General features: G+C 56.5%; 1 protein-coding gene across 6 annotated transcripts in view; it reads left to right on the forward strand.

Annotated features, from left to right (window-relative positions):
* Positions 1-21,445, forward strand: part of PACS2 (phosphofurin acidic cluster sorting protein 2) — an 82,275-nt gene that overhangs the window by 18,434 nt on the left and 42,396 nt on the right. For all 6 annotated transcript variants that reach the window (XM_007988042.3, XM_007988046.3, XM_007988047.3 and 3 more), the window contains exons 2-3: positions 18,401-18,488; positions 21,047-21,136. In XM_007988042.3, the coding sequence (XP_007986233.3) occupies positions 18,401-18,488; positions 21,047-21,136 (178 nt within the window). The remainder of the gene's footprint in view (positions 1-18,400; positions 18,489-21,046; positions 21,137-21,445) is intronic.

The raw sequence follows: 21,445 nt of genomic DNA on the forward strand, positions 1-21,445 counted from the left end.
GGGGTTTTGCCTGGTGCCCGTGATATCAGCGGGGAGTGAGAGGAGCAGGTAGCCCCCTCGGCCATGTTCAGGGTGTGCCTGTGTGGCCGACCACCTCCAGGGCTGAGACCACACAGGAAGCAGTTGGGTTTGTGAGAACCCCCATGGGAAGCTGTGCTGATCCTCCCCTGAGCCTGTGACAGCTGAGGGCACAGGCAGTGAGGTGGGGCTCGGTGCCTGGGGCTGAGTTGGGAAGGTTTTGTGTCTGACCCACTTCTTCCCAGGTGGGAACTCCCTCCTCAGGCACTGCATGCTTCTCTGCGAGGCCACAGCCCGGGTCCCGGGCCTCTGCCTGGTCCTCTCGTGGGCAGTCCACAGAGCTGGAGCCCAGGAGGTGGATTCTGAGGTCTGAGTCCCCCGCGGGACAGCAGTTCCATCCTCTGGTCCCTCTCCTGCCCCCAAGGGCCAGTAGGTTTCACACTGAGATTCCCTGGAGGGGAGCAGCCTTGATTCCTAAACAAGAAGTTGGTCCTAAGTGCATCCTCTTGATGTGGGGCAGAGAAGAAATCTGAGACAATCTCATGCCCCCACCGCCATCGTTCCCCCACGTTTTTGTGGGGGTGCTCAGTCTGTGCTCTGTCTCCACCCTGGGTTCTGCTCCCGTGGGCTGCATCATGGTTTCTCCTCTCTGTGGAGCGTGTACTGGGCCCCTGGGGATGGATGCAGACCGGGCCTGGGCCCATGTAGACCAACTGGTATGGGTTGTGAGAGAGAGAGAGACAGATGCACACTCATGCACATACACACGTGCACACACCCATGCACCGTGCACGCGCACACACACCCTGGCCCTGTTCCCCGCCAGTCCCCACCACCTCTTGCTGCAGGTGCTCCTGGTTCCCTCTCTTCACCCAGCAGCTGGAGTCATCCTCCTGCCCACATCCGTGCCCTGTGCGGAGCAGGTGCTGGTTCTGCCTTCCCCTGGCCTGCCCCAGGCGGGGACACTACACTGGGAAGCTGCCCTGTTGCAGGCATTCCCACAGTGCTGCTGCCGTGTTAGTTGTTTGCAGCACAGGCTGGCCAGTCCTGGGGCGCTGTACAGACTCTCCTGGAAGCCTGTCCCTGGCCGTCCTGTCCTACTGGGGGCACAGTGTCTCGGCAGAAGGTTCTGGCTGCCCCCTGGGGTGCTGGCTTGTGTGACCTGGCCTTGCTGGGCCCAGTGACATGCAGTCTGGGGATGTTCCTGGGACCCGTTGGGCTTGCGGTGGCCACTGAGGAAAGCTGAGCACTGAAAGTGCCAAAACCTGGAACACCTTCTTGCAGGCCCACCCTTCACCCTTTGCCACATGGGCCATTGGGGAGGGAGGAGGTAGGAGGTTTTGGCAAAGCAGCGCAAAGGTCCAGGCAGACCCAGGGCTGGTGACCGGCCTGGCCTCTCACCCTCCTCACTGAGAGTCACAGCCTGTGGCCCATGGCAGGGCTGCCCAGGACAGGGGCTTGGCCCGGAGGCCTGCAGTGCGAGGCCTGGCCCACAGGCCTTCCCAGAGGGGGTTCTGGGAGCTTCCCCAGCTGTCACAAGCACCTGCCTGTGCCTCGTCTGTGCTAAAATAGCCCCTGCACAGAAACGCCCTTGCTGGGCAGGGCCCATTCCTGCTGGAAGACACCTGTCAGGTCCCTTCCTGCCTGGGGCCGTGTGGAGTGTCCAGCCTGGGGGTGGTCGTGGGGTGTCGGGGGCCCGGGCCTGGATCCACGATGCCCTGTCTCGTTCAGAACCTTGCCTGACTTCCCCTGCGCAGCTGCCCACAGGCAGCGGCCCCCACCTGCTCAGCCCGTCTCCTCCTGCACTGGACCCGTCTGTCTGCCTTCCCCTGACACCTCTTCTTGCCAGGCTCTAGGGCCAAGGGAGTGGGCCCTGGCTGCAGAGGCAGCACCAGCCAGCCGAGTGGGTCAGCCCACAGATCCCACCTGACCCCAGGGCAGCCTGGCCAGGAAGGCATGGGAAGGGGAGAGCTGTTTCCACCTTGAGGCTGATGCAGACCAGACCTGGCTCCATCCTGAGCAGCAGAACGTATGTGCAGGGCCTCACCCTCTTCCCTCTGTCTACATAGAGCTCCACCTGAGGCCCAGTGTCTGCATAGAGCTCCACCTGAGGGCCAGTGTGGGCGTAGTTCTCCACCTGAGGCCCCGTGTCAGTGTGCATAGAGCTCCACCTGAGGCCCAGTGTGTGTGTAGTGCTACACCTGAGGGCCAGTGTGTGCGTAGTTCTCCACTTGAGGGCCAGAGTCTGCGTAGTGCTATATCTGAGGGCCAGGGTCTACGTAGTCCACCTGAGGCCCAGTGTGTGCATAGAGCTCCACTTGAGGGCCAGTGTGTGCATAGTGCTACACCTGAGGGCCAGTGTGGGTGTAGAGCTCCACCTGAGGGCCAGTGTCAGTGTGTGCGTAGTGCTACACCTGAGGCCCAGTGTGGGCGTGGAGCTTCACCTGAGGCCCAGTGTCTGCGTAGTTCTCCACCTGAGGCCCCGTGTGTGCTCCGTGCCCACAGCTGAGTTAGCCCAGGCTTGTGGTCATGCTCACAGGTGCACATGGCCACGCAAGTCACTCAGCATGGACCCAGATGGGGTGCAGCTCAGAGTGTGCACTCTGGAGGGAGCTGTGGAATCCCTTCCCAGAGCCCCTCTGGTCTGGCAGCCTTGGGCGTGTGTGCACAGTATGAGAGGTGGGAACAGAGCTGGGAGGGGCCCCCCTCCGTGGGGGTGAGGTTCCCCTCCAGCTGTTGGTGAGGCACACTGTACACCTGCATACCTGTGCCTGGGACTGCTGGGCTGGAGGTGGAGGAACAGGGAATGGCCCCTGGGCCTTTGGGTGACTGAGGCAGAAGTACAGGCTCAGCAGGTCTGAGGACAGGGTCTCCTGATGGCTGGACCCAGCTTGGACAATGGCCGGCAGCTCCCAGCCTTGCCACAGGCTGGCTGGAACGCGTGGCATGGTGGAGCCCAGCGCTGAGGGCCGGACGTGCGTTTGCAGCATTGTCCTCACAGCCACCTTGGAGGCCTCTCTGCTGTGGGGCAGATGCTGTTCCTGGAGCCGTGGTGCGTCCAGGGGCACCCTAGGCTCAGCTCGGCCCCCCTAGGCCAGTGCCTGATGTAGCTGGAGGCTGGTGTGGCTACGACGCTCTGGCTGGCGTCTGGTGTGGCTGTGATGCGCTGACTCCAGTACCATCACATTCCCTCCCCTATTCTGCGGCAGGTGGGGACCACCTCTTCACCCTCCCTCATGCACAGGGCTGGCCTCTGCTGAGGCGACCCCTCATTGGGCCGAGGCTTGGAGACCCAGTAGTCCCAGCCCTTGGTGCAGTCCGTCCACCAGGCACCTGACTGAGCCTGAACCTCTCGCTCCACAGCAGCCACCTTCGCCCTGACCGCTGGCCGGCGGCGACACTGAGAAGGCACCCTGACCTTCTGTCCTCATTAGCAGGGAGCAGCCATGTCCAGATAAGGCTGGACATCGGAGAAAGCTGAGTGAGGCTAGCAAGAGCTGGCAGCTACCCCGGGCCGCCTGGGTGACTCTTGGGACGGGCTGGGTGGTAAGTGCTGGTGGTGCAGCGGCAGAGAGCCCCGTGGAACTCTCCGTGAGGACGGCGGTGCCCTGGGGCCCGGCTGCAAGGATGGCCGTGCAGGCACCTGGAGCCTGGGGATGGCAGGGCGTGGGCTGAGCACTTGGGGCACCAGCCTGTGACATTCCTCTGCCCAGGGGCAGCAGGGCATGGAGTGCGTGTGGCCAGCTGCCGCCACAGGGCCCCAGCTCCCACGCGGGCAGGCTTGCGACCGCACCAAGGGGGCAGCTCTTGGAGACAAAAGCTCCTCAGTTTTCCCTTACAACAAAACACAGTCAGCAGGTTTGGGACCAGCTGCCTCGGGTCTTAACCATCTGTGCTCTGTGCGCGCCCACCCCCATGCCTGCCTGGAGGAAAGTGGTGGGGTTGACATGCGCCTCGAGGGCCAGCCGGGTGCTGGTGCGTTTCTCAGAAATCCGTGAAGTGCTCCCTTGTCCTGCTTGGGTTCTGTGCTGTCCTCGGGAGTGGCGTGGCTGCATGCCAGGGCCACAGAGTTGGCCACGCAGCCTCTCGAGGAGGCCTTGAGCCAAGCACAGGATGCAGCCCAGCAGTGATGGCGAGTGGCTGGACAGAAGAGATCTTGGTTCACGCCGCTGTCTGGAGGGCAGGGTCCTCAGGTGACCAGAGTCCATGCAGGAGCGAGTGAGGACAGGGCTGGGGCAGGCGGCAGGATGATGCCTCCCAGAGGGGCTCAGTGAATGAATGAATGAAGTCACACCCATCCGCACTCCAGCAGGGTCAGAGTGTGCTGGTGGGTGAGTCTGGCCTGCCTTCCTGGGGTTGTGGACCCTGCTTGTGGGAGGCCCCTGTGGGGAGGGCCTCCTCGTAGAAGTGTTAATCAGAGTGAAAGCCGGTCCCTGTGCACGGCTGCTGGGAATGTAGCGTGGTGCAGCTGTTGCAGGGGACAGGACGGCAGCCCCTCGGAAAATGAGACACAGAGTTCCCGTCAGAGTTCCCGTGTGACCCAGCAGTTCCGCTTCTCAGTAGAACCCAGGAGCACTGAAGCGGGGCCTCCAGGGGAGAGCTGCACCTTGTGTTCGCAGCAGCCTTACTCACGGTGGCTGAGAGATGGACGCAGCCCGTGTCCATCCTTGGACGAACAAGTCGGCACAGTGTGACCCTCCACACCACAGAGCATCACTCACCCTCGGCACAGTGTGTCCCTCCACACCACAGAGCATCACTCACCCTCGGCACAGTGTGTCCCTCCACACCACAGAGCGTCACTCACCCTCGGCACAGTGTGTCCCTCCACACCACAGAGCATCACTCACCCTCGGCACAGTGTGTCCCTCCACACCACAGAGCATCACTCACCCTCCACACAGTGTGACCCTCCACCCCACAGAGCGTCACTCACCCTCGGCGCAGTGTGTCCCTCCACACCACAGAGCATCACTCACCCTCCACACAGTGTGACCTCCACACCACAGAGCGTCACTCACCCTCGGCACAGTGTGTCCCTCCACACCACAGAGCATCACTCACCCTCCACACAGTGTGTCCCTCCACCCCACAGAGCATCACTCACCCTCGGCGCAGTGTGTCCCTCCACCCCACAGAGCGTCACTCACCCTCGGCGCAGTGTGTCCCTCCACCCCACAGAGCGTCAGTCACCCTCGGCACAGTGTGACCTCCACACCACAGAGCATCACTCACCTTCAGCACAATGTGTCCCTCCACACCACAGAGCGTCACTCACCTTCGGCACAATGTGTCCCTCCACCCCACAGAGCATCACTCACCCTCGGCGCAGTGTGACCCTCCACACCACAGAGCGTCACTCACCCTCAGTCAGCACAGTGTGTCCCTCCACACCACAGAGCATCACTCACCCTCCACACAGTGTGTCCCTCCACACCACAGAGCGTCACTCACCCTCGGCACAGTGTGTCCCTCCACACCACAGAGCATCACTCACCCTCCACACAGTGTGACCCTCCACCCCACAGAGCGTCACTCACCCTCGGCGCAGTGTGTCCCTCCACACCACAGAGCGTCACTCACCCTCGGCACAGTGTGTCCCTCCACACCACAGAGCATCACTCACCCTCCACACAGTGTGTCCCTCCACCCCACAGAGCATCACTCACCTTCAGCACAATGTGTCCCTCCACCCCACAGAGCGTCACTCACCCTCGGCACAGTGTGACCCTCCACACCACAGAGCATCACTCACCCTCCACACAGTGTGTCCCTCCACCCCACAGAGCATCACTCACCCTCGGCGCAGTGTGTCCCTCCACCCCACAGAGCGTCACTCACCCTCGGCGCAGTGTGTCCCTCCACCCCACAGAGCGTCAGTCACCCTCGGCACAGTGTGACCTCCACACCACAGAGCATCACTCACCTTCAGCACAATGTGTCCCTCCACACCACAGAGCGTCACTCACCTTCGGCACAATGTGTCCCTCCACCCCACAGAGCATCACTCACCCTCGGCGCAGTGTGACCCTCCACACCACAGAGCGTCACTCACCCTCAGTCAGCACAGTGTGTCCCTCCACCCCACAGAGCATCACTCACCCTCGGCACAGTGTGACCCTCCACACCACAGAGCATCACTCACCTTCCACACAGTGTGTCCCTCCACCCCACAGAGCGTCACTCGCCCTCGGCGCAGTGTGTCCCTCCACCCCACAGAGCATCACTCACCCTCGGCACAGTGTGTCCCTCCACACCACAGAGCGTCACTCACCCTCGGCACAGTGTGTCCCTCCACACCACAGAGCATCACTCACCTTCAGCACAATGTGTCCCTCCACCCCACAGAGCGTCACTCACCCTCCACACAGTGTGACCCTCCACACCACAGAGCGTCACTCACCCTCAGTCAGCACAGTGTGTCCCTCCACACCACAGAGCATCACTCACCCTCCACACAGTGTGACCCTCCACACCACAGAGCGTCACTCACCCTCAGTCAGCACAGTGTGTCCCTCCACACCACAGAGCATCACTCACCCTCCACACAGTGTGACCCTCCACACCACAGAGCGTCACTCACCCTCAGTCAGCACAGTGTGACCCTCCACCCCACAGAGCGTCACTCACCCTCGGCACAGTGTGTCCCTCCACCCCACAGAGCGTCACTCACCCTCGGCACAGTGTGTCCCTCCACCCCACAGAGCATCACTCACCCTCGGCGCAGCGTGACCCTCCACACCACAGAGCGTCACTCACCCTCGGCACAGTGTGTCCCTCCACACCACAGAGCGTCACTCACCCTCAGTCAGCACAGTGTGTCCCTCCACACCACAGAGCGTCACTCACCCTCGGCACAGTGTGACCTCCACACCACAGAGCGTCACTCACCCTCGGCACAGTGTGTCCCTCCACCCCACAGAGCATCACTCACCCTCGGCACAGTGTGACCCTCCACACCACAGAGCGTCACTCACCCTCAGTCAGCACAGTGTGACCCTCCACCCCACAGAGCATCACTCACCCTTGGCACAGTGTGACCCTCCACACCACAGAGCTTCACTCACCCTCAGTCAGCACAGTGTGACCCTCCACACCACAGAGCGTCACTCACCCTCGGCACAGTGTGTCCTTCCACACCACAGGCCATCACTCACCCTCGGCACAGTGTGACCCTCCACACCACAGAGCTTCACTCACCCTCAGTCAGCACAGTGTGACCTCCACACCACAGAGCGTCACTCACCCTCGGCACAGTGTGACCTCCACCCTGTGGAATATTACTTAGCCCTGAAAAGGAAGGAAACAGAGGCTGCAGCGTGGACGGGCCTCGAGTATGTTGTGCTGAGTGGAATCAGCCCGTCACAGGAGGACATGCACTGTACAATCCCATTAGTGCCAGGTCCCTAGAGTCGTTGCATTCATGGGGACAGAAGGTAGGATGGTGCAGCATGGTGAGTGCCAGGGGCCAGAGAAGGTGGGAATGGAGAGTCGGGGTAGGATGGGTAGTTTCAGTTGTACAAGGTGAAGAGAGTTCTCGAGCTGGATGGCGGTGAGGGCTGCACGACGGCGTCCACGCACTTAGTGCCACTGACCTGTACGCTGAAAAATGGTTCAAATGGCAAGTTTTACGTTATATATATTTACCACAATAAAAAAGAGGAATAGACATCGTCAAGCTGTTGTCCAAAATAAGGCTCTCGCCGTTTACCTTCCTACCAGAAAAAAAAACAGTTAAATCCCAAAGCCAGGGGGTGCACCCGTGTTCATCTCCAGAGTTGGGGCTGGCTGAGCCCGTTGCTATGCCTAGCTGGGCTTGGGTGGCAACCCTGGGAGGAGCTCAGGCCTCTCGCCTTTTGGATTTCTGTTCAAAATGGGAAGTAGTCTCCAAATCCCAGGACCCCCCCGAGCCCCTGAGATGGGAGCCTCTCCAGACCTGCCCCTGAAAGCCTGTCCCACCCCTGGGCCACGGTCTCTGTGCCTCTGAACAAAACTGGGGGGCCTGATGCAGAGTCCTAGCTCAGGCTTCCAGAAGTCAGTGGTTTGAAGGGGTACCCACCCTTGCTCCGTTGGGACATAGGGACGCAGGTGCCTGCCTCAGCCCCGACATGTGCACCCCTAGGGGCAGCAGGGCCACCTCCAGTCTCTGGTGTGCATCACACGCAGGAGTGGGTGGGTGGGGCTTTCAGTCTCCCAGAGCGCCTACTGCTGGGCTGCGCTGTCTCTGGCCTCCTCGCCCACGGAGGGCCTGCCCTGCCCCCGTCTCAGGCTGGTGGCTGAGGGGTCTGTTCTTGGACTGGGGCCTGGCGCTGGCCCCGGTTTCCTGGAGGAGGAGGGGGAGTGACCTGCGGAGGACTTCCAGCCTCCCCTTCTGCCTGCTGTGGGCTGCGTGGAACTGGGGCTCTGCTCAGCCCTGGAGAGTGTTGGCTACTTTCCTTCCAGCTGACAGGGAAATGCCTTGCAGGGCACGCACATGGGCACTTTCTGCTGAGTCAGGTTTCTCTGACCTTCCTGAAATGTCACTTGTTCTGTAACTCATAAAAACTGGGGTGCTGGGCTGTGGTGCCTGCCTTCTCCCGGAAGTCCCTGCCGATGGGGGCAGGGATGGGGCATTCCCAGGGGTGTTTGTCCTTTGCTGTCTCTCCTTTCCCACCTTGTCCCTTGGGCCTCCCCTGACCTACTGACCTGCCACAGCTCGCTCACCCCAGGCCCCTGGGGGCCGTGCAGGATTCTGGGTCCTCCAGGACCAGTGTGACCCTTGCTGGGTTTTCAGAGTGACCCTGGAGGGAGGTGCCCTGCCCACCCTCACCTCCCATTCCCAGGTCATCTGCCCCAGGGCCAGGTGTCCATCCACCCTGACTGTGACCATGTGCCTGTGACCTCCTGCATGACTAACCCCTGACTTCGGGTGCCCAGGCCTAGCAGTGCCCCATGCCACTGGGTCCCCAGGCATCCGCCAGGAAAGGACAGCTCTAGAGTGGCGAGCCAGCAGAGGTCCTGGTGTCTGTTGAAGGCCCTTGGAATTCCCTGGCTTCATTGTGCCATCTCCCCGCTCTTCTTCCTCCCTCCTGCCTCCCTGTCTTCCTACTCTCTCCCCTCCTTCCACCCGCCCAGCTGCTCTCCTCTCTGAGCCTGGCCCCACAACCAGAGGTGCTCACGCCTGCCTTCAACTGACTGCAGGTGTCCAGGCATCGGGGCCGAGGGCACCTCTGTGACTTTGTTGACCAACCCAGGCTGACTTCAGAGGTGCTCCTCAGCCCCTGCTCTGCAAGTTCCTGGGGACCCGTGGCTGTCACTTTGGCCCGTTGATGTTTATGGTGGTTCCTGTAGCTAATTGAATACTGCCAAAGATGGAAAGTGGAGGATGCTGTTCCACTGCCACTCATAGAGCGAGACCAGGTGCTTCGAAAAGACCAGCAGGGCTGGGTGTGGTGGCTCATGCTTGTAACCCTAGCACTGTGGGAGGCCAAGGTTGGGGGACCACTTGAGGTCAGGAGTTCGAGACCAGCCTGGCCAACATGGGAAAACCCTATCTCTACTGAAAATACAAAAATTAGCTGGGTGTGGTGGTGTGAACCTGTAGTCCTAGCTACTTGGGAGGCTGAGGCAGAAGAATGGCTTGAACACGGGAAGCAGAGGTTGCAGTGAGCCAGGATCGTGCCACTGCACTCCAGCCTGGGCGACAAGAGCAAAACTCCATCTCCAAAGAAAAAAGAAGAAGAAGAAGAAGAAGAAAAAGAAGAACAGACCAGCAGGGCCAGGTGTGGTGGCTCATGCCTGTAATCCTAGCACTTTGGGAGGCCAAAGGGAGAGGATCTCCTGAGCACAGGGGTTCAAGGCTGCCATGAGCTGTGATTGCACCACTGCACTCTAGCCTGGGTGAGAGAGCAATATTCTGTCTCTATTAAAAAAAAAAAGGAATGGAGATAACAAAGAACAAGTCTTAACTGAATATTAACAAAAGCCAGAAGCTGATTGGAAAAGCTTAATAAAGTAGCAAACACGCCCGGCTAATTTTGTATTTTTAGTAGAGAGGGGTTTCACCATGTAGGCCAGGCTGGTTTCAAACTCCTGACCTCAGGTGATCTGCCCACCTCAGCATCCCAAAGTCCCAGGATAACAGGCATGAGCCACCACATCCAGCCAATGTTTGTATTTTTTGTAGGGATAGGGCTTCACCATGTTGCCCAGGCTGGTCTTGAACTCCTGGGCTCAGGTGATCCACCCGCCTTGGCCTCCCAAAGTGTTGAGATTACAAGTGTGAGCCACTGCGTCTGGCTAAGAAGGAGTAATTACCCTTAGCAGATACAAATTTATTTAAATTAGTTATGCTAGTTAAAACAATATGGAATTGGCAAAAGTGTAAACAATGACTATGGAATGTACCAGCAGAAACACTATCATGGTGTGCTTCAGAAATGGCCTCATTCATCCGTGAGGAAAGGATATGCTTTTAGGGAAATGGTTTGGTGATAATTGAACATTCATGTAGGAAATAAAATGCAATCACTCACAACACACACACAACACCTCCAAATGGATGAATAATCTCATTGTGAAAAAGAGGAAGGAACAAAGCGGGGAGTGGGATGGGTTAAAGCAGCGGTCCCCATTTTTGCCAACAGGGACTGGTTTTGTGGAAGAGTTTTCCACAGACGGTGATGGGAGTGGTTTCCAGTGAAACGGTCCCACCGCCAATCATCAGGCATCGGATTCTCGTAGGAGTGTGCAGCCTAGATCCCTCTCATGTACAGTTCCAGCAGGGTTCTCCTGTGACACCTGACGCCCCACCGACTGACAGAAGGCGGAGCTCAGGTGGGGATGCTCGCTCCCTGGTGCTCATCTCCTGCTGTGCGGCCAGTTCCTGACAGGCCAGGAACCCGTCCTGGGGCTTAGGGACCTCTGGTCTAGAGCACAGGTGACTTTTCTGCACCAGAGCCAGGAATGAAGGGCTGGCTGAGCTGGTGCTTCCTGCTGCCTGTGGAGTGGTGCAGGTGTCCGTGGTCCAGGGCTGGCCAGGGACATCTGTCTTTGGCTTGGCTTCTGCCTCTGGGTCCGTGGTGGCTGTCTGGGACCTGCCCTTGCAGCCAGGGTGAAAGGAGCGGGCAGAGCCTGCTGCCCTGGGTGAGCCTGCTGCCTCTGCTCAGGGTCCCTGACGGGGCTGCTTGCTCAGCACCCTTGCCTTCTCTCTGGCCAGGCAGCCGTCACCCAGCTAGCATGGGGAGGCTCGCTACCAAGGGGCAGGGGGCTGGAGAACAGAGCTTGGAGACGGCTGGCCGTCTCGGCCACGCATAGAGAGACACACTCCCGAGGCCTGCAGTGCCTGCAGAGGGGAAGAAACAGGGCTGGCATGGAGAGCACACAGTGCGTTTCTGTGGTCGGGCCCCTTTATTTCTTTAAACAGATCCCAAATGTGGAGAACATTTGCTCATTCTTGTTGGAGGCCTGTGGGTTTTGTGTATCTGAACTTTTCCTGTATGCCTCTCACTTCTCTCTGTCAGAAAACAAAACAGAAGCCTCTTCTCTAGGATTCGGATTCGTGTTGGCTCTTTTATTCTCCTATTTCGAGCAGACACAGTAGAAGAGGAAAGAGAGAACACTGCGGGTATTCAAAATGTGTCTCGGATGTGAGCATTGAGTTTCCACCTGTCACTGTGATTTTGTTTTATATTGAGTTGTTTTTAAAATACGCTTTGCTTTACTTTCGTTGCTGATGAATCTATTACAGCTGCAAGGTGTCCTGAACACAGTGGCAGACTGGTGATGAATCGTCCTCTGTAGGTTTTCTGGTGTCTTTGTTATGGTTTTCTCAGGGCCAAGTGTGGTGCACCTGGCCTAGGCAAACCTTTCGGCCTCACTCTCAGAACCAACAGTGTATAATAAGCAAATAACATGTTTTGTTTATCTGCACAGTTTCTGAATGCAAATGATTCTTTTTATTCCTTATTTTATTTATTTATGTTTTAGAGACGGAGTCTTGCCGTGTTGCCCAGGCTGGAGCTTTTTATTCTTTCAGTGTTTGCACGGTGGCTGTAGCTGTGTGTAGTGACAGCAGAGACAGGCCTGAGAGGGGCAACCACGTCCCCCTTGGGCAGGATCTGTCTACTGCAGGACCATGAGCTGCGACTTTCTCCTTCCAAGTGTGCAGAGAGAAGCCCCTCCCTAGGGATGGGGAGCCATAGCCTGCTGTTTTTGTGACAGGAATCTTGGGGTGGGGGCACTGGGCTGTGCTGCATAGATGGTGAGCGCTGGTCAAACAAATGTAAGGAGTGTGAGCTTCTAGACACAAAGATGTGGAAGCCTGAGTGGTGAGGAAGGGAAGTCTTGCAGTACCCTGCCCACTGCCCCCAAATACCTCTCATGGATTTGTTTGTTTACAATTAGTTCACCCACAGCAGGATCCAGGCTGCTGCCTCTGTGTGTGTGTATGTGTGTGTGTGACAGGGTCCCCTGTCACCCAGGCTGGAGTACAGTGGTGCGATCACAGCTCACTGCAGCCTCCAACTCCTGGGCTCAGGTGATTCTCCCACCTCAGCCTCCCAAGTAGCTGGGACTGCAGGTGCACCCCACCACGTCCAGCTAATTTTTGTATTTTTTTATAGAGACAGGGTTTCGCCATGTTGGCCAGGCTGGTCTCGAACTCCTGGCCTCAAGTGATCTACCTGCCTTGGCCTCCCAAAGTGCTGGGATTACATGTGTGATTGTGCCCAGCCACAGTAGAGCTTCTGGTTTGCAATTGGTCGATATATGTCTTGTGGCAGTCTTTAATAAAACAAAAACTTTGAAAGTATCATCTGGTAGACCAGGTGCAGTGGCTCATGCCTGGAATCCTAGCGCTTTGGGAGGCCGAGGTGGGTAGATCACTTGAGATCAGGAGTTCAAAACCAGCCTGGCCAACATGGTGAAACCCCGTCTCTAGTAAAAATACAAAAAAATAGCTGAGCATGGTGGTGCACGCCTGTAGTCCCAGCTACTCAGAAGGCTGAGGTAGGTGAATTGCTTGAACCCGGGAGGCAGAGGCTGCAGTGAGCCAAGATCACACCACTGCACTCCAGCCTGGGCAACAGAGCAAGACTCTGTCTAAAAAAAAAAAAGACAGTATTGTTATGGTAAAGGTTCACCCCTCACGCCTTTTTTCGTATGCAGCTCTGAGCTTAACATCCACCACACAACCAGGCACAGAACACGGGGCAGTCCACCCAGAACAGTCCCCAGCAGCCACCCAGTCCCCAGCAGCCACCCGCCCTACTGACCAGGCCTTGTCCCTCCAGCTCTGCCTTTTCCAGAGTGCCATAGAGATGGACAAAAATGGTGTGTGAGCTCTCGACACAGGCATCTCTCACTCAGCACGATGCCTTTGAGATCCATCCTATTGTGTGTCAATGATCCATTCCTAGTTGTTGCTGAGTCGTATTCCGTTGCACGGTGTGCCAAAATGTCCTTGTCTTTGCGTGAAGGACATCTGGGTTTGCAGTGGGTGGCAGTTATGAATAGAACTGCTGTTAGAGATCTCTGCATTACAGATCTTTGTAGGGACGCATGCTTTTATTTCCCTTGGCCCAGTTCCAAGGGGTAGGATTGCTGGGTCCTGTGTGTTTAACTTTGTAAGAAGCTGCCAAACGACTTTCCAGTGACTGCTGTGTGGCGTTCTGCGCGTTCAGAGTGTGTGGAAGTCCCCGTGGTTTTGCCTCCTCGCCAGCACTTGGTATTAGCTTTTTTATCTTTTGTGTGTTTTAAGCCATTCTAATAGGTGTAGTTGGTATCTCCTTTGGTTTTAATTTGCGTTTCTGTAATAACTAATAGTTTTGAGCATCTTTTCATGTGTTTATTTGCTATCAATGTATCTTTTCTAGTGAAACGTCTGTTCAAATATTTTGCTTACTTTTTTTTTTATGAGATGGAGTCTTGCTCTGTCAACCAGGCTGGAGTGCAGTGGCGCGACCTCAGCTCACTGCAACCTTCACCTCCCTGGTTCAAGCAATTCCCCTGCCTCAGCCTCTGGAGTAGCTGGGATTACAGGCGCCCGTGACCATGCCCACTCATTTTCTCACTTTTTACTAGGTTGTTTGTTTTCATATTGTTGAGTTCTGAGAGTTCATATATTTACATATTCTGGATAAAATTTTTGTCAAATATGTGATCTGCGGCCGGGCGTGGTGGCTCATACCTGTAATCCCAGCACTTTGGGAGGCCGAGGTGGGGAGATCACTCGAGGCCAGGAGTTCGAGACCAGGCCTAGATAACCTGTAGCTGAGACTGCAGATGTGTGCTGCCGTACTTGGCTAATTTTTGTATTTTTTGTAGAAACAGGGTCTCCCTGTGTACCCTGGCTGATCTCAAACTCCTGGGCTCAAGTGATCCACCCACCTCAGCTTCCCAAAGTGCTGGGATTATAGGCATGAGCCACCCTGCCCTGCCTCTACTTTTAATACATGGTTGAATTTGCCTGGAGGTTTTTTTTTTTTTGGAAGATTTAATTAATTATTAATTAATTTATTTTTGAGACAGAGTCTCACTCTGTCCCCCAAACTGGAGTGCAGTGGTACAATCTCGGCTCACTACAACCTCTGCCTCCCCGGTTCAAGCGATTCTCCTGCCTCTGCCTCCTGAGTAGTTAGGATTACAGGCATGCGCCACCATGCCTGTCTAATTTTGTATTTTTAGTAGAGACGGGGTTTCACCATGTTGGCCAGGCTGGTCTCGAACTCCCGACCTCAAGTGATCCACCCACCTTGGCCTCCTAAAGTGCTGGGATTACAGGTGTGAGCCACTGCGCCCAGCCCAGAAATTTTTAAACTATTAATTGAATTTATTTAATAGGTATAGGAGTATACCAGCTATCTGTTTCATCATGGTAAGTTTTAGTAGTTTGTGGCTTTCTAGGGAAATGAAAATTGGTACATTTTATCAAAGTAGTCAAATTTTTATTCATGAAGTTGTTCATAGTATTTTCCAGTAGTCTGTAAGGTCTATTGTTCTTTCCTTCTTGTACTTCTGATAATGGCAACTTTTGTCTACTTTCTTCTTTGTTTGGGTAGAGGTATTATGAATTTTATTCATCTTCCCAAAGAACTAGCATGGTTTTATTTTATTAATTGTTTATCTATTTTCAGTTTAGTTGTTCCTCTTTATCATTATAATGTCCTTCCTTTTGCTTACTTGGGGTTTAATATGCTCTTCTAGTTTCTTAAGATGGAACCTTAGGGCTGGGCGCAGTGGCTCAGTAATCCCAGCACTTTGGGAGGCTGAGGTGGGTGGATCACCTGAGGTCAGGAGTTCGAGACCAGCCTGGCCAACATGGTGAAATCCTGTCTCTACCAAAAATATAAAAAATTAGCTGGGCATGGTAGTACGTGCCTGTAATTGCTTGAACCTGGGAGGTGGAGGTTGCAGTGAGCTGAGATTGTGCCTCTGCACTCCAGCCTGGAGATGGAGACACAGCGAGACTCCATCTCAAAAAAGATGGAATCTGGCCGGGCGCGGTGGCTCACGCCTGTAATCCCAGCACTTTGGGAGGCCGAGGCGGGTGGATCACAAGGTCAGGAGATTGAGACCATCCTGGCTAACATGGTGAAACCCCGTCTCTACTAAAAATACAAAAAATTAGCCAGGCGTGGTGGTGGGTGCCTGTAGTCCCAGCTACTCAGGAGGCTGAGGCAGCAGAATGGCGTGAACCCGGGAGGCGGAGCTCGTAGTGAGCCGAGATCGTGCCACTGCACTCCAGCCTGGGCGGCAGAGCGAGACTCCGTCTCAGGGAAAAAAAAAAGGAATCTTTAGATTGTGTATTTGAATCTTTTTTCTTTTCTGACATAAGCACTTAATGCTATAAATTCTCCGTTCAGCACTGCTTTAGCTGCACCTGGCAGATTTGACATGCTACGTTTTCATTTCCATGCCATTCAGAGTGTTCTCTGATTTCCTGAGACTTGCTTTGATCCATAGGTTACTGAGGGCCATGTTTTTCAGTTTCCCAAGCAGTGGTGAATTTCCCCACCATCATTCTGTGATAGATTGCTAGTCTAACGCCATTTTGGTCAGAGAACGTGTTCTTTGCATGGTATCAGTTCTTTTGTGTTTGTGAAGGATTTGTGGTGTGACCCAGCATATGGTCTGTCTTGGTTCATATCAGCTCTCGCTTAGTCTGTCTCCCCTCTCTTTTTTCCTCTTGCATTTTGTTCAGTAAGAGAGAGTCTGTGGGAATCTGGGCAGCCCCAATGGAGTGGGGTGGAGCCAGGGCGAGGGTCCCTGCTGGAGGAGTGCCCCCTCAGGCCAGGCCGTTGAGTGCCTCTGCCAAGTCCTAGGAGACTGAGTTAATGCCTGACTTATTTTGTGATGTACTGAGTATGAGAATGACTTTAAAGCTCACTGGTGGCCTCGTAGTACACCTTGTGCACACAGACACTGACGGGCGACAGTGGACGGTCTGACTGCAGCTCGAAAATGACTTGAAGGACTCTGACAGCGCTGTCTGTAGTAGACAGGCTCTTCACGCTCATTGTTTAAGCTCCATGCCTGCTTACCTAAAAAGCTGGACTTAAAAACATCTAACTTGGGACTCAGAAAAATAAAACATCTGACCTGGGTAGGTCCGTCTCCCGGTGTTGGAAAGCAGACTCGTTTCTGGGTCAGTCCTGTGCTCTATGAGCTACACTGACCCGATCTTGTTTGGAACAGGCCGCCCTGTGCATGACTTGGTCCCATGCAGAATCACACAGCCCGGCTGGTGACTTTGGTGGCCATCAGGCCCTGCTAGCGTCTGCAGCTCTGTCTGCGGAGAGCGCCCTGTGGCCCTGCCTGCACGGCTCCCTTACCCCTGCCCGCACCACTGCTCCCCACTGCCTGCACGGCTCCCCCACCGCCTGCCCGCATGTCTTCCCCACCCCCGCCTGCATGGCTCCCCCACAGCTCACCGTCCGCTGTCCCCATTGCACCTGCCACCTGCTGCCCTGCTGTCGAGTCAGGCGCGTCCCACCCAGGGAGCTCTGGTGTCTGCCCCTTGACTTCTCTCAGCTCAGTGGAGTGTAGATGGTATCGCCATCATCACCTGAGCAGCCAGGATGGGAGTGGGGTCTCCGCGGTCTCCAATTTACAAATGGGTTGACAGGTGCTCAGGAAGCCCCGTGACGTCCTGTGGCCGCCCAGGCAGTCATACACAGGCTGTATCCAGCCAGTGCTCCCGCTGCTGGGTGCAGGGATGTGTGCCAGAAGGGCCTGCCTTCCCACCGCCATGTCCACACCCGATGCCCAGGGGTGGAGACGGAAGCACGTGGCAGCCACTGTGGGTGGCTGCGTTCCATGGCCTAGCTGTGTCCGGTGCCTGTTCTGGTGTTTTACATTCATACTTTGAGGGCCAAGCACCAGCCCAGGAGGTGGGTGCCACAAGTCCAGACGTCCCCAAGGGAAAGTGTCCTCAGCACAGGCACAGCTACTCAGAGCTTGTTGGTCTTGGAGCCTGAAGCCAGGCGGGGCAGGCAGTGCCATCCCTGTCTGGACGGTGGTGCCTTCACCCTTCCGCTGCCCTGAGCAAGAAGAAAAATGAGCCAGGCTTCAAAGAGAGCTGTGCCAAAGTTTCTGGAAAGCTTGCCAGTGCGGGCGTTGCACCCACACACCTTCAGGCGGGGGGGTGGTGGTTTGGGTATCTTTACTGGATGGATTTGGGGCCCTGGCGTGTGTACGGCAGATGCCCTGGGGAGATGCATGTTCACACGGGGCACCACTAGGCAGAGTGGAGGGTTGGGTCTATACCCTTCCACTCCCCAGGGACAGAGCCCTGGTCACTGTGGGTGTGTCCTTCAGACTGTCCCTGGTGTCTCCAGGACTCCTGTGGCCTCAGGACAGAATGGTGGAGGTGAAATGAACAGAAGGAAGGTTGGGGGAAAGCGTATCCCAGCCATGGGCAGGGGGGCCTGGGGTGGCAGGACTGGGGGAGGCTGAGCCTGGGGCTGGATAGGGCCGTGGGAGAGGGGAGGCCTGTGTTCTCACAACTGGGAGCTTTCTCAGGACTCTCAGATCTTCTCTTTGTGGCCCATCATCCCTCCTACCTGCCTGTCCACAGGCCCACACTGAGTGAGTTCCATGGGAGGGAGGCTAACCCTCAGGGGCCTTCAGGAGATGAGACCTCTGGCCTGGCAGCCAATGGATGCTGAGGGGCACCCACCACGTGCAGGGACAGCCGGGGTGATGTCTTGGAGCCCCGTGATGTCCTGGGGCCGCCCAGGCAGTCATAGGGAGCTCTGTGAGGTCCTGGGGCTGCCCAGGCAGTCATACCCTGCCCTGCACCCTGGGGTGCAGGCTCCCGGGGTGACGCAGTGTTGGGACGGCGCAGGGCCACCTTCTGAGGAGAGGACGGAGCCCCGAGGCTGAGCTGTGTGTTGCCTTGCAGGTTGTGCAGCCTGACTCTGAAGAAGCTGGTGGTCTTCAAGGAGCTGGAGAAGGAGCTGATCTCCGTGGTGATTGCCGTCAAGATGCAGGTGAGGCCCCTTGCGCCCCTGGCCGTGGCTGGGTGCTGTGTAGGCTTTCCATGTGCCTGGGAGACAAGTCAGGCAGTGCGCCAGTGTGGGGCCCTGCGCCAAAACAGCGGGCAGCCCATGCCATCTCCGGGACTTGGGAATGACAGGATGCTCCTGGGTCCAGTCCTGTCCCGCACAAGGGAGGCAGGCCCGGCCTTCTGGGATGTGGAAGTCACATGCATGGAGGGCAGAGGTTCCCACGAGTCACCTCACAGTGATGGACGGGCCCCAAGCACCTGGAGCCAGGGCTTCCCCGCTGCTCTCAGCACCCACTTCCTGCCCACTTTCTGTGAGGTGGAGGGCACTCTGGGAGGTGAGGGCCTCGCCAGAACTCCCAGCCCCAGGTGCCAGGGCCTCTCTCCTGACCCTAGTGGGTCCTGTGACCTCTTGAAGGCTTTGAACAAGTAGCTGTTGCACAGGGGCCGTGCTGGTGTCTTCCCCATGCCTGGCCCAGGGCCTGCCCCTTCCTTGGGATAGACCTCTAACCTCTGGCATGGGGCCCTACCCCACACTGACCCTATTCCTTGGCCCCATTCCTCCCTCTGCCTGTCTCTGGTCCTGCCCCAGCCTGTGTCCTGACTGAGAGCTTGGCCCCGGGGCCCCTCAAGCCCCACCTCTCCAGCCCCTCTGTGTACCCCATGGACTGGCTGCCCATGCCCTCCCTGCCACCCCAGCTCAGCAGCCACGTGGCCCTTGGCCTCCCTTGATCACCCCCAGCTCCTCGCCCGCTTCTCTTGTGGTGTCCACTCCACCCAGGCCGCTGTGGGGGAAGCAGCCAGCCTGGCCCCGCAGCCCCACCTGCCCCTCAGCCTTCTCTGGTGTGCACCTTCGCCTCCCTGGCTGGCGGCACATGCTGTCCTTTTCCTGACACAGCTGGGTCCCTGCAGGTCCTCTGAGGGGGGATGCTAAGAGGGACCCGATACAGAGCACATTTGCGGGGAAACATCTCTGAAGGGTCTAGGGGAAGAGGAGGGAGAGCCCAGACCACAACGCAGGAGCACCTGGGGAGAGGAGAGGGGACAGGAGGCTGGCCAAGGAGAGCCGCGCTGCCCCTTGCCGCACTGCACCTGAGGCCCCAGTGCAAGGGTAGGACCAGAGCCCCTGACGGGCGTCTCATGGAACCCGAATATGGCCATGCGGGCCACCCGCACCTGTCCTGAGGCCCTGCTGCTCCCACCCGAACCTGGGCTGTCCCCGGGATCCCGTTGTCTGTCCTGGACCTCTCGCCCTCCAGCCACCGGGCACCTCTTATCCACTGTGGCCTGCGCGCCGGCCTCTGGGAACCTCGTGCCTGGGACCCCACAGTGACTGCTTGTTTCTCAGAGCACGAGGTCTCCGAGCTCATCCTTATTGGGATGGTCCCATGTAAAACAACAGTGCAATAAGCACGTTCAACCCATTAGGAATCTATTTTGATATAAAGTTTGCTGTTGGGGTCCTGTTGCCTTTCATCCAAATGACTCGTTATCCATTTAGCATAGGTGTGTATGATGTCTCCTGCTGGCCTGAAGCTCACTGGGTATAAACTGTGTTTTCAGGTGGTCATGCATTTCCTGCACCTACATCTAGGCTTCTACTATTCTTCTTTTTGTGACAGCTTCTCCATATTTTAAGTATCGTATCTCTGTATATTTTATTCTATGAGAGGACCAGTCAGCCCTGATCATTCTTCTTTTTGGAAAATGCTTTAGGCTGGGCACGGTGGCTCATGCTTGTAATCCCAGCACTTTGAGAGGCCGAGGAGGGTGGATTGCTTGAGCTCAGGAGTTGGAGACCAGTCTGGGCAACATGACTAATCCTTGTCTCTTAACAAAATACCAAAATTGTTGTATTTTTTTTTTGTTTTTGTGGTGGTACATGCCTGTAGTCCCAGGTACTAGGAAGGCTGAGGCTGGAGGATTGCCTGAGTCTGGGAGGTCAAGGCTGTAGTGAGTTGAGACAGAGCCACTGCACTACAGCCTGGGTGACAGAGTGAGACCCTGTCTCAAAAAAAATAAAAAATAAAAAAATGCTTTAAGCGAAGCATGGGGGCACACGCCTGTAGGCTGAGCTACTTAAGAGGCTGAGGCAGGAGGATTGCTTGAGCCCAGGAGCTCAAGTCCAGCCTGAGCAACACAGCAAGACCTGTCTCTCCAAACCAAAACCAGAAGAGGCTTGGTGCCTCCCAGATTTGTTCTGCCAGGCAGACTTGGGCAGCGCAGTCAGGTGCTGCTGCATCCGATCGTGGAGTCTGTTTTGTGATCGCGTTAACTTTAGCAGGAACCACTCTTGGCTTCTCTCTCATGTCTTAGGGCAGGTTCCTGGAGGTGGAACCTGTGGGCCGAAGGGTTTCGATGTTTTTAAGCTTCTTGGGAAAGATGCCGGGGCATCTCTGAGAATTATCCCAGCCTGCGCCTACCACCCCCCAGACTGCAGGGCTGCAATCCTGCCAGTTTTAGGTGCAGGAGTCATGGCATCTTTGCCTTGTTTCCTTCTGAGATGCAGTCCTTTGAACTAGAACAGGTCTTGCTTAATCACAGGGCTCCAAACGGATCCTGCGGTCCCATGAAATTGTGCTGCCCCCCAGTGGACAAGTGGAGACAGACCTGGCCCTGACCTTCTCCCTGCAGGTGAGTCTTTCACCAGTGGCAATGACACCCTCGTCGCCGTCCCCTGGGGTGATGGGGCCCCCCTCGTCGCCTTCCCCTGGCATGACGGGGCCCCCTCGTCACTGTCTCCTAGGCCAAGAGCATTTGTCTCATAATTGCCACCAGTGTCCTGTGTTACTGCAGATATTCTGTTGATTATGGTTTATTCTTAAATGATTAGAAAATTTGTTTTGGTTTACTAGGTTGAGTTTTTCTTTTCTTTTTTTTTTTTTTGTCTGTTTTTTTGAGATGGAGTCTCTCCTTTTCACCCAGGCTGGTGCAATCTCAACT

Source organism: Chlorocebus sabaeus, chromosome 24 (assembly GCF_047675955.1).
Source record: "Chlorocebus sabaeus isolate Y175 chromosome 24, mChlSab1.0.hap1, whole genome shotgun sequence".
Taxonomy (NCBI): Eukaryota; Metazoa; Chordata; class Mammalia; order Primates; family Cercopithecidae; genus Chlorocebus; species Chlorocebus sabaeus.